At 41.0% G+C, this 15,929-nt stretch overlaps 1 protein-coding gene and 1 non-coding gene across 4 annotated transcripts in view; both read right to left on the bottom strand.

The window, feature by feature from the left end:
- The window catches only part of LOC124619388 (zinc finger protein 160-like), a 219,771-nt gene that overhangs the window by 42,875 nt on the left and 160,967 nt on the right, over positions 1-15,929 (bottom strand). For all 3 annotated transcript variants that reach the window (XM_047145734.1, XM_047145733.1, XM_047145735.1), the window contains one exon: positions 4,524-4,703. In XM_047145734.1, the coding sequence (XP_047001690.1) occupies positions 4,524-4,703 (180 nt within the window). The remainder of the gene's footprint in view (positions 1-4,523; positions 4,704-15,929) is intronic.
- On the bottom strand, positions 1,532-1,606 carry Trnal-caa. Its single transcript has one exon. It is a non-coding gene; the product is annotated as a tRNA-Leu (tRNA).

Below are 15,929 nucleotides of genomic sequence, written 5' to 3'. Positions count from 1 at the left end.
CTAGAAGTCCCATCCTGTCCCCCTTACGTCCCTGCACACAACCGCAGGAAACACAAGCATACCATATTTCCCTTCCCCCCTGCTATTCACCTCCCCACCCATCCCAAGTCTTTTCCTTACCCCACTACTCACTCCAACTAGATTGCTGCTCTTGTCATATGCAGTCGGGGCCTAGCATGTGGAGTCAGTGGAAACATGCATGAGAGCTGCTGAGTGAATGTGTGCAAGTTCTCTGAACTTCTGAAAAAGTACTTCATCTGAAAACTAAAAAAATTCTAGCATTCTTTTTCACTGGTCTTGTCTGTAAGTCACTGCCTCATGTATGTGGTGAATCACAATCCATGAAATGACAGAGGTGAATGAGTCTAGGTCTGTAATGTCATTGCATGACTACGAAACCATAGTCATGTTCAGTAATCTCTGTTATACTTAGTCTTCTGTATCAGAAGAAAATTCAGCCAAGAAAGTTAATTAATTATGAGACAGAACTGCAGGTAATCACTTATCTTCAGGAGGAGGAATGTTTAGTGGTTCCAAAAACCATGTCTCAAAGTGATGACACTAGCCTATCTTTCAGAACAACAAGATCTTACTTGAGGGTGAGGGCTGGTCCCTCTCATGCTGGGGTCTACGTAACATGCCCCTCCCTTTTAACCTTCCTCAGCCTGTCCCGTTCTCCCACCTGGTAATCTAACAGTTCCAAAAGCTAGGATAATGTCAGCACTTTCATGTGTCTTTCAGAACAACTAAACATTCCTCCACCTGAAGGTGAGAGCTATCCAGCAATTCTGTCTCATAATAAAGGATAATTATTAAGTGTGTGAAACATTTCAAATAACTGATACAGATAAATGGCCAAGAACATAATAAATAATGGGAGTATGTGACGGGCAAATCCTAAAGTTGAAACTTCCTGGCAGATTAAAACTGTGTGCCCGACCGAGACTCGAACTCGGGACCTTTGCCTTTCGCGGGCAAGTGCTCTACCAACTGAGCTACCGAAGCACGACTCACGCCCGGTACTCACAGCTTTACTTCTGCCAGTACCTCGTCTCCTACCTTCCAAACTTTACAGAAGCTCTCCTGCGAACATGCAGAACTAGCACTCCTGAAAGAAAGGATATTGCGGAGACATGGCTTAGCCACAGCCTGGGGGACGTTTCCAGAATGAGATTTTCACTCTGCAGCGGAGTGTGCGCTGATATGAAACTTCCTGGCAGATTAAAACTGTGTGCCCGACCGAGACTCGAACTCGGGACCTTTGCCTTTCGCGGGCAAGTGCTCTACCAACTGAGCTACCGAAGCACGACTCACGCCCGGTACTCACAGCTTTACTTCTGCCAGTACCTCGTCTCCTACCTTCCAAACTTTACAGAAGCTCTCCTGCGAACATGCAGAACTAGCACTCCTGAAAGAAAGGATATTGCGGAGACATGGCTTAGCCACAGCCTGGGGGACGTTTCCAGAATGAGATTTTCACTCTGCAGCGGAGTGTGCGCTGATATGAAACTTCCTGGCAGATTAAAACTGTGTGCCCGACCGAGACTCGAACTCGGGACCTTTGCCTTTTGCGGGCAAGTGCTCTACCAACTGAGCTACCGAAGCACGACTCACGCCCGGTACTCACAGCTTTACTTCTGCCAGTACCTCATATCAGCACACACTCCGCTGCAGAGTGAAAATCTCATTCTGGAAACGTCCCCCAGGCTGTGGCTAAGCCATGTCTCCGCAATATCCTTTCTTTCAGGAGTGCTAGTTCTGCATGTTCGCAGGAGAGCTTCTGTAAAGTTTGGAAGGTAGGAGACGAGGTACTGGCAGAAGTAAAGCTGTGAGTACCGGGCGTGAGTCGTGCTTCGGTAGCTCAGTTGGTAGAGCACTTGCCCGCGAAAGGCAAAGGTCCCGAGTTCGAGTCTCGGTCGGGCACACAGTTTTAATCTGCCAGGAAGTTTCATATCAGCGCACACTCCGCTGCAGAGTGAAAATCTCATTCTAAATCCTAAAGTTGTTTTTACAATGTTTATAAAAGTTATACGTGTTCATCCTTTGTCAAGTGGCACACATCTAATCGGTGGTCAAATTCTCCCCAAACCCAACCCAGCATATCAGGTGTGTAGGTAAGAATAGCTGCTGTGATGCATTGTTGCATGTTTTTGTGGTAAAAGTGAAATGTAAACACTATCTTTGATGTAATCTCACAATAAAAATATCGACTGCCATGTCGGCAGCTGCAACACTACCTATCTGGTGAATTTCTTGTACCACTTCATTGCACTGTTGTAAACAGGTGCTGCTTTGTGAAACTTGCCACTGAAAGCTCTTTGCATACTCACTCACAGCTGGCAACTGCAAATTATAGCATGCAGAAAGCTTCTCTGCCTTGTTTGCTATCATTTTCAGCAACTACAGTTGGTGGCACCCCTGTTGGTGGTTTCCACAACTAATTTGCAGCCCTGTGTTTAAAAGAGCTATGAGAGATTGTCTTTCAAGGAACATATCTTTTCTTACATTATGTTAAGCCAGTTACACATACTGTGAAAAGGATAGATTTTTACTCACCATACAGCAGAAATGTTGAGTCACAGACAAGCACTGCAAAAAGACTATTAAACACTTAAGCTTTCAACCAAAAGACCTTCTTCTGAAAAACACACACACACACACACACACACACACACACACACACACACACACACACACATTTTTACGCAAATGTGGCTCATGCACATATAACCACTCACAGAGAGCCACTGTGCATGATGGTAGAAGCAGTCTGGGTGGTAGCGGAAAAATATTTCTATGTTATTTACATAGTTTTACGTGTTTTTATCCCCCACCTTGGATCCTTGCTCCTTCCACCTGGGCCAATAGAGAAAAGTTTTCTTATCCCTGGCCATAACCCAGTCCCACATACTGTTCCTGCGTTGTTGCTTGGCTCATGGAATCCCCCCCCCCCCCCCCCAAATGGCCTTACCATCAAATTACTAATCTCCAGCTACAACCCCTCCTTCCCTAATGACCGCTATCTGTTCAAATCCCGCCAATGCTTAACCCTCACCAACACAATCCTGCAAAAACCCTGTCAATCAGGCCAAAACCTCCTTGCAATACCTCCTCTCCATCTGTAAAATTCTCCTGCTGTGCAATCCCAAATTCCTACAAACCATCTCACACATTAACCTAAACCCCCACTCAATCCTCCCAACTGCCTCTAGTTGCCCTATGCTCTCTCCATCTTGTTCTTGTATGCTCCCACAAATAGCACTTTACTGTCCCCCACCCCAGGCTACCGTTACCCCCACGACCCAAACTGATTCCCCCATCATGCGCATTTGCTTGAAATCCGGTCTTGGCAGCCAGGGACTGTGGCCGTGTGGGTGAGCTGCATTTGTGTGAACGTATGTGCGTATGTTGTCTATTTTATAAGAAAGTCTTCTGGCCGAAATCTTACAGGTTTCGTGTCTTTTTGTTGTGCCTGCCTGTGACTCAACATCTCTGCTGTATGGCAATCTATCCTTTTCACACTATTGACATTATTCCATCCTGAATCTTCCATTGTTTCATTTACCCATACCAATTTTTTACAAGTTTCATCGACTTTATAATTAGACAGTATACTTTTTGTCTTCTCCCCAACTTTATAGATACCGTATCTATCAATTTTTTCTACACATTTATAACTTTCAAACTTTGCTGCTGCTGCAGACAACTGCTTCATCTCTATTCTGAGTTTTCCACTAATGCCTCTGCTCTTTGGTCTTGGTTAATACTTCGCTACTTCCATATCTTCCTCCATTCTGTATAAAATTTTTAGTTTTTAAAGTTCTTAGCCTGACTTTTCTGTGTCCCTCATTGTCTTATTCTGATAAGTCAAACTACTTTTCTTATGCATAAGTAATTTCAAAAATTACATTTGAATATTTTATTCCATTTCTGCATATGAAACTGACTCCAAATGTTTCTATAATATATTTCTTACAGGTCTGTGATTATACTCGTGCAAAGGAAAGACTGGCGGACAGAATTTTAGGATTTCTAACAATCATTCCTCTATGTAACTAACTACTGAACACACTTTTATACAAGATACAGGGCACCTTGTTCATATTTCCAACCCCCCCCCCCCCCCCCCAACACACACACCCCATTTTTATTTATTACTTATCCTTGATTTCATTGATTTGAACATAATTTTTGTTGCTGCTTAATGATATCCTTCTCCAGTGTTCAACATTCCAGGCATACTTTTTCAACACATATGGCAGCCCAAAACATGTACATTTCTCACAAGATTCAATTTCCAAAATCAATTGTAATTCTTATGTTCTTACAAAACCATGAAAAATAATGCACAAACTCCTTAGTGACAACCTTTTCTGCACATTGATGGAATAAAAGTTTAGTTACTAAAAAGGGTTCTATATACAAGGAGCTGCTAAGTTTCCTTCAAATTTCCAAACTATGTTTCACTTACTGTGTAAGCAAAATTAGGGTAAACCACAAGCTTTGAGATTACAACAACTTACCTTCTCACAATACTGACAGTAGTAGTCTCGTGTTGCTCGTAATATTGGTAGATTGAGTTCAGGTACGGTGTCGGGAGGAATCTCTGGATGGCGCTTAGCCAAATGGTTCACCAGCATGCCACGACGTTTGAATCCTACTAAGCAGGTGTGACATTTGTAAATGAAACAGTTGAAGGTGGACTGAAAAAAAAATGCACTAATTAGAATACTGAAACACTATGAGAAACAGGTAAGGAGAAATCTACTGCAAAGGATCGGGAGGGGGACAGGGGGCACTGCAGGTATGAGGCCCACTAAGAAAGTAAGTTTCCCAATGTTACTTCCTTTAAAGTAGACGAATTCAGCCAGGAAAATTGTGCATATGCAACAGATCTATGACGTGACAAACAGTGGCTGCAGCTTAGCTTGTAGATCACATGAATGGTTTCACAGGTAGCCCTGCCTTTGATGGGATAGGTGATGTTAGTGACCAGACTGGTGTAGGTGGTGGTGGGTGGATGCATGGGACATGTCTTCCATTTTATTTTATTTTATTTTATTTACATGTCAAGTTCTGTAGCACCAAATTGAGGAGCAAATCTCCAAGATCATGGAACACGTCAGTACATGTAATTACAACATAAAAGTAATAACAGATAAAAATAAAATGTTTATGAACCTGAAAAAAGTCAATCCATAAATAAACACAGTCAACAATACAACAAGAATCAGCTTAATTTTTCAAGAAACTCCTGAACAGAATAGAAAGAGTGACCCATGAGGAAACTCATTAGTTTTGATTTGAAAGTGCGTGGATTACTGCTGGATGCAGCAGTATACTGCACACTTTTCTGCACTAGAGTTAAGGAAGTCTGATCCAAATGCAGGTTTGATTTCTGCCGGGTATTAACAGAGTGAAAGCTGCTTATTCTTGGGAATAAGCTAATATTGTTAAGAAGAAATGATAGTATGGAATATATATATTGAGAGACCAATGTCAAAATACCCAGACTCGTGAACAGGAGTTGACAAGAGGTTCGTGAACTTACAGCACTTATTGCCTGAATGCCCATTTCTGAGCCAAAAATATCCTTTTAGAATGGGCAGAGTTACCCCAAAATATAAAAGCATATGACATAAGCGAATGAAAATAAGCAAAGTAGACTAATTTTTGTGTCAAACAATTACTCACTTCAGATACTGTTCAAATAGTAAAAATGGCAGCATTAAATCTTTGAACAAGATCCTGAATGTGGGCTTATCACAACAGTGTACTATCTATCTGAACACCTAGAAATTTGAACAGTTCAGTTCCACTAATCATATGCCCATTCTGTGAAATTAAAATGTCAGGTTTTGTTGAATTGTGTGTTAGAAACTGTAAAAACTGAGTCTTGCTTTGATTTAGCATTAGTTTATTTTCTGCAAGCCATGAACTTAGGTCACAAACTGCAATATTTGAAACCGAGCCAACGTTGCACACAACATCCCCTACTGCTAAGCTAGTGTCATCAGCAAACCGAAATATCTTAGAGTTACCCACAATACTAGAGGGCATATCATTTTTATAAACAAGGAACAGAAGTGGCCCCAACACTGATCCCTGCCTCCCCCCCCCCCCCCCCCCCAACACTGATCCCTGCTCCCCCACCCCACCACTTGACCCTACCCCACTCAGACCCCACATCACAGCCATTCTCAACATTGTGAATAATGACCTTTTGCTGTCTGTCGCTAAAGTAAGAGGTGAACCAATTGTGAGCTACTCCCCATATTCCGTAATGGTCCAACTTCTGGAGTAATATTTAGTGATCAACACAATCAAACACCTTAGTTAAATCAAAAAATATGCATAGCGTTCGAAACCTTTTGTTTAACCCATCTAGTACCTTACAGAGCAAAGAGAATATAGCATTTTCAGTTGTTAGAGCTGAACTGTACATTTGATAGCAAATCATGTGATATAAAATGATTAATTAACCTTACATAGACAGCCTTTTCAATAACTTTAGCAAACACTGATGACATAGAAATAAGTCTAAAATTGTCTACATTATCCTTTTCTCCTTTTTTATAAAGTGGCTTTCCTACTGAGTATTTCACACCAGAAACATATATACCTGAGCCCTTTTCAGGGGCACAATTAACAATTATATCTATTAACATAGAAGGCATAACACCAGCCAAAGAAGAACTGCTACAAGAACTATGCAGTCAGCACCAGTGCCATATACTGTGCATACAAGAGACACATAGGAGTTGCGACATGCACAGACCAAAAATAAACGGAATGCATCTCGCCATCGAAAGACCACATGATAAATATGGAAGTGCTATCTTTGTTCATCCAGATATCCAGATCTTATTAACAGTATTCACGCAGGAAAATAACATTGAAATTCTTACACTAGAAACAGTTAATTGCACTATTACATCACTTTATAAACCGCCTTGTCTTGAATTCACTGTTAACAAACCACCCAATTTTCTAAATAAACATGTGCAGATTGTGATTGGCAATTTCAACAGCCATAGTACCGTTTCGGGCTATGATCATGAAGATGAGAATGGGACAGCAGTTCATGTGTGAGCAGAAGCAAGTCACCTGACTTTAATCCATGATGCAAAACTGCCTGGATCTTTTAACAGCGGCAGGTGGAGGCGAGCTTACCATCCTGACTTAATTTTTGGTAGCACCAGTATCAGCCAACAATGTGTAAAATCTGTCTGCTACCCAATATCCAACTCACAGCATAGACCAATAATGTGTCAATTATTTGCTGCTATAAGAGCACAGAAGGAATCTTTTCGGAGAAGGTTTAATTTTAAGAAGGCTGATTGGTCAAGATTTGCGGAATTGCTGGACACTGAAGTATCTTATATAGAACTGACTCCCGAAAGCTGTAACACCCTCACGGCACCTGTAAAGTGATGTTCAAGAATGTCTATTCCTCGCGGCTGTCAAACATCTTATATACACGAGCTTACTTCAGACCAAGCCACCCTACTAGCGGAATACAGCTACTTATTTGAAGAAAACCCTTTCAGTGAAACAACTATGGAAGCAGGGAGCAAGCTTATTTCCTCTATAAGGGAGACAAAAAGGGATAAGTGGATAAAAGCTATAGAAAACTTGGATCTGAAAAGAGACTGCCATAAAGCTTGGAGACTTCTGAGACACCTAAACAATGATCCAATTAAGACCATTACACATCATAATATCACTGCCAATCAAATAGCACATCAGTTACTGATGAACAGGAACCCTATAAACTAAATTGCAAAGAGAAGAGCAAGAGGAGAGTAATGACCCTACATCATCATTCAGCATGGAAGAACTACAGAAGGCTATTAAAATAAGTAAAAATGGCAAATCAGCTGGCTTGGATGATATACGAACCGAGCAAATCAAACACTTTGGCTTAAATACAAAGAAATGGATTCTCCAATTTTCTGAGAACTGTGTAAACAGAAACCAAATTCCAACAATACGGCAGAAGAATTGAGTGATTGCTTTGCTGAAACCTGGCATAGACGGAAATGATCCAAGGAATTTTAGACCAGTTGCACTACTTTGTCATCTTTACAAATTGCTGGGAAGACTGATTTTGAATCATCTATCACCTGCAATTGGCACCTTACTTATACCTCAGCAATCTAGATTTCGTCTAGGTACAAGCTGTACTGAACAACTGCTAAAACTCGCATAGTTTCCACGAGATGGCTTTGAAGCTCAGAAGGTGACAGGAGTGGCATTTGTCGACTTATCAGCGACGTATGACACAGTCAATCACCAGCTACTACTAGTCAAGGTCTACAATCTGACCAAAGATTTAGGTCTAACCAGACTCATGGCCTCCCTTCTGCAGAATCGCAGGTTCTTCGTAGACTTTCAAGGACAATGTAGTTGATGGAGACCACAGAAGAATGGCCTCCTGCAAGGAAGCGTTTTGGCTCCAATTCTGTTTAATATATACACAAACAACCAACCTACAGCCCCAAACACCAGGAGCTTCTTACATGCTGACGACCTCGCTCTAACCACCCAAAGCACAGATTTTGAATCAGTGGAGAACAACCTCACGAATGCCCTTGAAGATCTATCCAGACACTACAACACAAATCAGCTTAAACAAAACCCTTCAAAGACCCAAGTGTGTGCTTTTCATTTGAGAAATAAGGAAGCCCCTCGCAAGTTGAAAATAGTATGGCCGGGGGTTGAACTGGAACACTATGAGACTTCAAAATACCTAGGAGTGACACTTGATAGATCTCTCACTTTCAAAAGCACTGCATGAAATGCAAATCAAAAGTCTCTGCCAGGAACAATCTCCTACAGAAACTGTCCTGATCACAGTGGGATAGTCAACCTGAAACAATCCGAACATCTGCAATGGCACTATGCTATTCTGCAGCAGAGTATGCCTGTCCTGTTTGGTATAATTCAACTCATGCCAAACAGGTGAATGTAGCTCTCAATGAAACCTGCAGAATCATAACAGGTGAATGTAGCTCTCAATGAAACCTGCAGAATCATAACAGGTTGCTTGAAACCCACTCCAGTCAAATGGCTTTACCACCTGCAGGTATAGCACCACCACCTGTTTATTATAATGTTGTTCTACCAAGAACCGATGGAAGATTCTCTTAACATAACTAAATTTCTATTTAATTCACCAGCAATGCTCATAAAATGATTGTTAAAAACTGTACATATATCTGATTTATCATTAAGAGAAATATTTTTACTAAGAACTGACTTTATATCATCGACCTTGTGCTGCTGACCAGACACTTCCTTCACAACTGACCATATGGTTTTAATTTTATCTTGTGAATTGGCTATTCTATTTGCATACCACACACTCTGTCTTCCTAATAATATTTTTAAGCGCCTTACAATACTGTTTGTAATGGGCTACTGTACCTTGATTGTGACTACTTATAACATTTTGATATAATTTCCGCTTTGTTCTACGTGATACCCTTATCCCACTAGTCAGCCAACCAGGCTGCCTATTACTGCTAGTACCCCATTTAGAATGTTCTGATGGTACGCAACTCTCAAAGAGCATGAGCAATGTGTTAAAGAAAGCATTATATTTATCATCTATGTTATCAGCACTATAAATATCCTGCCACTCTTGTTCCTTGACAAGGTTTAGAAAACTCTCTACTGCTGTTGGATTAACTTTCCTACATAGTTTGTAATTATATGTGACATTTGTTTGGGTACAAAAGCTTTTTATTTTTAAAATTTGTGCATCATGGTCTGAAAGACCATTCACCCTTTTACTAACAGAATGCCCATCTAGTAATGAAGAATGAATAAAAATATTGTCTATGGCTGTGCTACTGCTCCCCTGCACCCCTAGTTGGAAAAACAGTCTGCATCGAATCATATGAATTTAGGAGATCTACCAACATCCTTTTTCTTGCTCCATCATATACAAAATTTATATTGAAGTCACCACATATAAACAATTTCTGGTACTTTCTACAAAGTAAATCAAGAACCCTCTCTACCTTGAGCAGGAATGCTCTGAAGGCAGAGTTAGGGGACCTATAAACAACAAAAATTAGAAGTTTAGTTTCATTAGATTCAACTGCCCCTGCACAACATTCAAATATCTGTTCAGTGCAGTGCCGTGATATGTCTATGTACTCAAATGGAATACTGTTTTTTACGTACATAGCCACTCTCCCACCCCGCAAGGAACTCCTTGAAAAAACAGCCAGCTAATCTGTATCCTGGTAAAGGAAGCCTCTGAATTGTCAAATTATTTAAGTGGTGCTTCGACATATCAAAAATTTCAAGAGTCTACATCTGTAAGCAGTTCACTAACTTTATCTCCAATACCTCTTATATTTTGATCAAATATGCTAACTTCTTCTCTACATGGAAACATGACATCCTCTGAAAGTTAGCCCTTAGTTAGAGGGACTTTCTTTAAGCAGATATATGTATCAGCAGACTTCAATCTAAAAAAGGTACAGCTCTGAGCACCAACTACTACAGAAATTTTTCCACGAGTGATCCCACCACCACACTACACTGACACCTATAAGCTTTGCCACCCTCCCCTTCCCAGACCTATTGAGGTGCAGGCCATGCATAGTGAAACCTGATCTACTGATGGACCCAACTGGCACCACTGAAATGTGACCCATACCCTCCGCCATCAGCGTCCTCTCCACCCCCATGTTAACGCGCCTAACAGCCACATTAAGATGAGGCTGATCATGGTGCTGAAACAGTTGCACGAAATGCACATTAGTGCCTCCAGTTTGAGTAGGTATCTTTACCAGGTCACCACCTACATCATATTCCTCATCCCTATCAAGACTGTTCCCTGTTCTCCTTCGTACAATTCCTACATAACTCCCCTATGCTGTCAGTCACCTGAGCCAAACATCTAGGTCTATCACAGGGATACGAGCCACAAGGCATGGAGTTGGGAGCAGGGGTTGTGTAGCAATTGATGACGATAGTAAAAATTCAGTGAACAGCGCAATACCACTGTGGGACGGGTGGGAAAGATAGTGGGTAGGACATTCCTAATCTCAGAGCATGACAAGAGGTAGTCAGAATCCTGGGGGAAAGTGATTCAGTTGCTCTGGGGGAGAAAGTGATTCAGTTGCTCCAGTCCTGGATGATACTGAGACATGACGGTAATGTTCCTCTGTGGCTGTACGGTGGTACTTTGGAAGTGGTGGGTGACTGGAGAGATAAGGCACAGGAGTTCTGTTTTTGTACAAGGTTGGGAGGGTAATTATGTTTGGCAAAGGCCTCAGTGAGACCCTTGGTATATTTGAGAGCGACCGCTTTTCACTACGGATGCAATGGCCACAGGTGGCTGGGCTGTAGGGAAGCGATGTCTTGGTATGGAATGGGTGGCAGCTGTCGAAGTGGAGGTACTGATGTAGCTGTCTTTGACATGGAGGTTAACATTGAGGAAGGTTCAGTTGGCCCAGGTGAAGAGAATGGGGGAGAAGATGTTGAGGTTCTGGAGGAATGTGGATAGGGTGTCCTCAACCTCAATCCAGATCTTGAAGACGTCATCAGTGAATCTGAAACAGGTGATGGGATGGGATTCTCGATGTTTAGGAAGAATTCCTCTAGATGGGCCAAGAAAAGGTTGTCATAGGATGTCCTGCAGGTGCCCTCAGCTGTACCACAGATTTGTTTGTAGGTAATGCTTTCAAAGAAGATGTTATTGTGAGTGAGGATATAGTTGGTCATTGCAACTGGGAAGGACGTTGTAGGTTTAAATTAGTTGGAAGTTGGGAAAGGTAGTTTTCAATAGCAGTAAGGTTCAAAAATGGCTCTGAGCACTATGGGACTTAAAATCTGAGGTCATCAGTCCCCTAGAACTTAGAACTACTTAAACCTAACTAACCTAAGGACACCACACACATCCATGCCCAAGGCAGGATTCGAACCTGTGACCGTAGCAGCAGCGCGGTTCCGGACTGACACGCCTAGAACCGCTCGGCCACACCGGCCGGCTAGCAGTAAGGCAATGGCCATTAGGGATGTTAGTGTAAAGGGAGTTGGCATCAACAGTGATGAGCAGGAAATTAGGGATACTAGTGTAAAGGGATGTGGCATCAACAGTGACGAGCAGGCTACCATATGGTAAAGGAACAGGAACTATGAAGAGTCAGTGGAGGAAATAGTCGGCATCTTTTATCCAAGAGGGTAGATTGCAGGTAATAGCCTGAAGGTGTTGGTCTACGAGAGCAGGGATTTTCTCAGAGGGAGCACAGAAACCAGCTTAGTGATTTAAGGTTGTTTATATCTCAAATCTAGTAGACTGTATCATGTGTTGTGCAAATAAAATATTTAGTGATTTAAGGTTGCTTACTATCAAATTATGAACCTGTCCTCTTTGCCAGTAGAAATAAAACACTGTAGAAGGACTGCCTTTAATTCAGTTTGTGTGTGCACAGTATGCTTTAGTGTAGGCCTGTTCCATCGGTCTGATCATGCAAGATGGCTCGCACTAATGCCTCAGCATTGAACAACCAGCTAGCTCACGGCAAGTAATGGTGAGGGGAGGGGAGGAGTAATTGGAACAGGCCAGCTTGGCACGAGAAACTGTTGTCAACTATCAATTCTGCGACCCTGATACCAGTGTGTGGAGATGTATCCCTTCATGATGACTACCTAATGCTTTTTTTGGCAAATTTATTCCATAAAACTGTTACACATGAGTAACAATGAAATGAATGAACTGACAAGGTGAAGAACATGGGGCAGCCAAGTATGAAAAATGATATTTCTTATGACTGATACAGCCTTATGACAATCGTCGTTTTCGGATGAAATTCAAATTGATGTCAGTTTGTATTTCATGGCTATTTTATTCACAAGTTAACTGTAAAAATACTGGATGTCAATTACTAGTACTTATTTTGCTTTTCACTAAAGCATCAATGTCTAGTTGTGAGTGCTACTAATTCAAAGATAAGCTTTTAAGTTGATGTCTGTCATTGAGCTTCTGTGAGGAGAATTTTTTCTCTTCACTGCAGAAAATAGTTGGTTGCACAAATGTAAGTCCAGACACTGGCACAATCATACTGCGAACTTGTAAAGTCATTAAAATTTATGTTGAAGAAAACTTTTATACAAGTCTAAAAGACTTATTTTATTATGAAACTTATTACACAACTGCTTATCAAATTTATTATTTATTATAAGTGTGTAAGTTCTAACTGCTGCTAGGTATCCTGCACTAATGTGTTATAAATTGATACTGGTGCACCTGACCTATGCTTTGAAGTTCCTGACCTGGTGATAATGCCGTTTTCACATATTCTAAAGGAGTTACTCCCTGCTTGAAGCATTGAACCATTAACTATATAGGCTTACTCCTGAGGCTACAGTGAACCTTAACACATGGTCATTCCTCTGAAGATAGTTCACAGATTGCACTTCCCCAATTGTACATAATGACGTGACAGCCCCTTTTTACTGCAAAGGTACACTACTCAGGTGTCGAGAGAGCGTGTGTAAGTGCTCATGCTTGCCTAGCCACCTCTTGGACAGGCCTGCTATAGTGGATTCAGTCAAGACTGGATCCAGTAACACAAGCCTCTGACAAATCTGTGGCATTGTGGGTATGTTTGAGATGTGGTCAACCCAATCTTTGACGGTGTCTCAGCATTCAAAAACGGACACTTGGTTGTACCTTACCTAGTTTGCTCCACTGACTGTCCATCTTGGTGGCCTCCTTTTCTGTGAGAACTAAGCCCCGCAGTAGAAGAGGTTGTCAGGGTAACTGTAATACGAGGTCCATGAAAATCTCATAGCCTCTTGTGGTGGTAGTAACACAGAAGTCACTGTAAGCTTCTGTATCTCATGAATTTCAACAGTAACTGCTTGTGGGTCTAGCAGGACGGCAGAAGAAGGGTACATATTATTTAGTACGAAGGTCACCCTCCTTTAGCCCTTCCATCAGTAAGATACAGTGCCTTACATAGAAGTGTTAGCAGTTTCACATGTTTCCTATAAACATGAGTGCAGTGACCTCCCATGCATTAGGGATTTCATTTCCTTCATTTTGGTTCCTGAATCTACTCATGTTCCAGCGCAACTTGGGAGCCATGTTTTCAATGAAGATTTGTACCAACATCCTCCAGGAGGAATACCGTGTCTTACCAATGTGCCACATTTGTTTCATGTTGTTCCATTAAGTCCACAGCATCTGCAGAAATGTCTTGACATTTGTTATTAAAGCTAGTATTGAGTGATCCGACCATATTCAACTCAGATCCTGATGTTTTCTGCCTTTTATTCTATTTGACTTTTAGTGAGAAGGAAGGAACTTTAGCAGAGTGATGTACAAAGATGAAGATACCTGGTGGAAAAATAAAATGGAGCAATGTGCAATAACAAGCCGGTGTGTACTATATAAAACACCAGCCACAAACAGAGTAACATTCTGCTACACCTGCCTGTAGTGTGCACTTTCGGATTTGTGAAGAATATTCAGAACCAATTTTCATTTTAACATACATGTAGCAAGGCTATTTAGTCTCTGTAGTTTTTGTTCTGGACAATATATAGCAAAAACAAGTGTTACACTAACAAACCATAGCAACAGTTTTCCAAGTACATAATTTTCTTGAAATAGCGTAATCTGCAGTAACTACTGTTTCTTATTGAGAATAACCCAGCATTTCCAGTTGCTTGAGGTAACGACATTTGGAATATGTGATGTGGGGACAATGACAGAGAGCACATTGGCAGCACTGCAAACTATTCTTCATCCCTATCCGAGCAGAATACATCATGACCTTGGGTTCTAAACTGCACACCCTTTTAGTGGATTTGTCTTGATTTGTTCTCTACATAGACACTGTTTGCTGTGCACTATTTGTAAGCATGATCTTATTTAGCTGCTACAGGGTGGTAACTTATTTTGTGGCTGTTGCAGTTCTACAAGTGTATCTTCAGGTGTATGGTTCCATCACCAATTTGAATTTGTGCAAACATTCTAACTTTCTGCACCAGATTTTTCACTGAAAAATATTCTGATACACAATTATGAAATCAATGCAACAAAAATGGCAATAGAATATACATTCCAATAATCAGCTTCTCCATAGAAAACATTAGCAAAGCAAAATGGTACCATGTTCATACATCGGTCAACAATGATTGGAAATGGGTAATAAGATCTGAGAAGTCATTTTTCTGCATTTTTGTATAGCACGACACCATAGTATCCGTCTGCAGCTCAACAATGCCCCTACGTAGTAAGTAGTAATCCATCCTTTCCAGTACTATTGTTATTCCATCCTGGACTTTCTACTGTTTAACAGGCCTAACCTTAAAATGTAGAGGTGTCTCCAAGCATACGTGTGCCACTGCTCTACCATTCCACTGATCTCCAATGACTGATTACACTTTTCGGGTGACAATGTAACTTATGGTCATCAACTTCCAATACAGCAATGTCGCAATTAACAATTTTGGTCAAAAGAGTTCTGAAACACACCTCTCTTGATGGACCTAATTACCCAACCTCTATACCATAATTCATTTGAAACTAGAGACTCCAGAACAGACTTACTTTCTGTCAACAATGAGAGAATTATGCGGTTTACTGAATGATAAGCAGTACAAAATTCTCGTGAAAATCAATTCATAAGTTGCATGCTGCCATTCCAAAATGAGCTGCAGTTGTGTGAATCATTAAAAATCACCTTTTCTTTTCAGTAACTGAAAAGAATTGAATGTTTTCATGTTATTTCCATTACTCAAAAAAGGTAAGAGTGAGTGATAATAAATACATCTAGAATATCGAGCAATATTCAAGTCTAGAAAAGGAATATTTGGTTGCATAAGACTATATAACGTGTAGGGACATGGAAACATCATTTAAATGATTATGTGATGAATTATGTTACATGGTAGTT

Source organism: Schistocerca americana, chromosome 6 (genome assembly GCF_021461395.2).
Source record: "Schistocerca americana isolate TAMUIC-IGC-003095 chromosome 6, iqSchAmer2.1, whole genome shotgun sequence".
In the NCBI taxonomy this organism is placed as follows: Eukaryota; Metazoa; Arthropoda; class Insecta; order Orthoptera; family Acrididae; genus Schistocerca; species Schistocerca americana.
The sequence above is the reverse complement of the archived record's forward strand: the minus strand, read 5'-3'. Positions and strand labels throughout refer to the sequence as shown.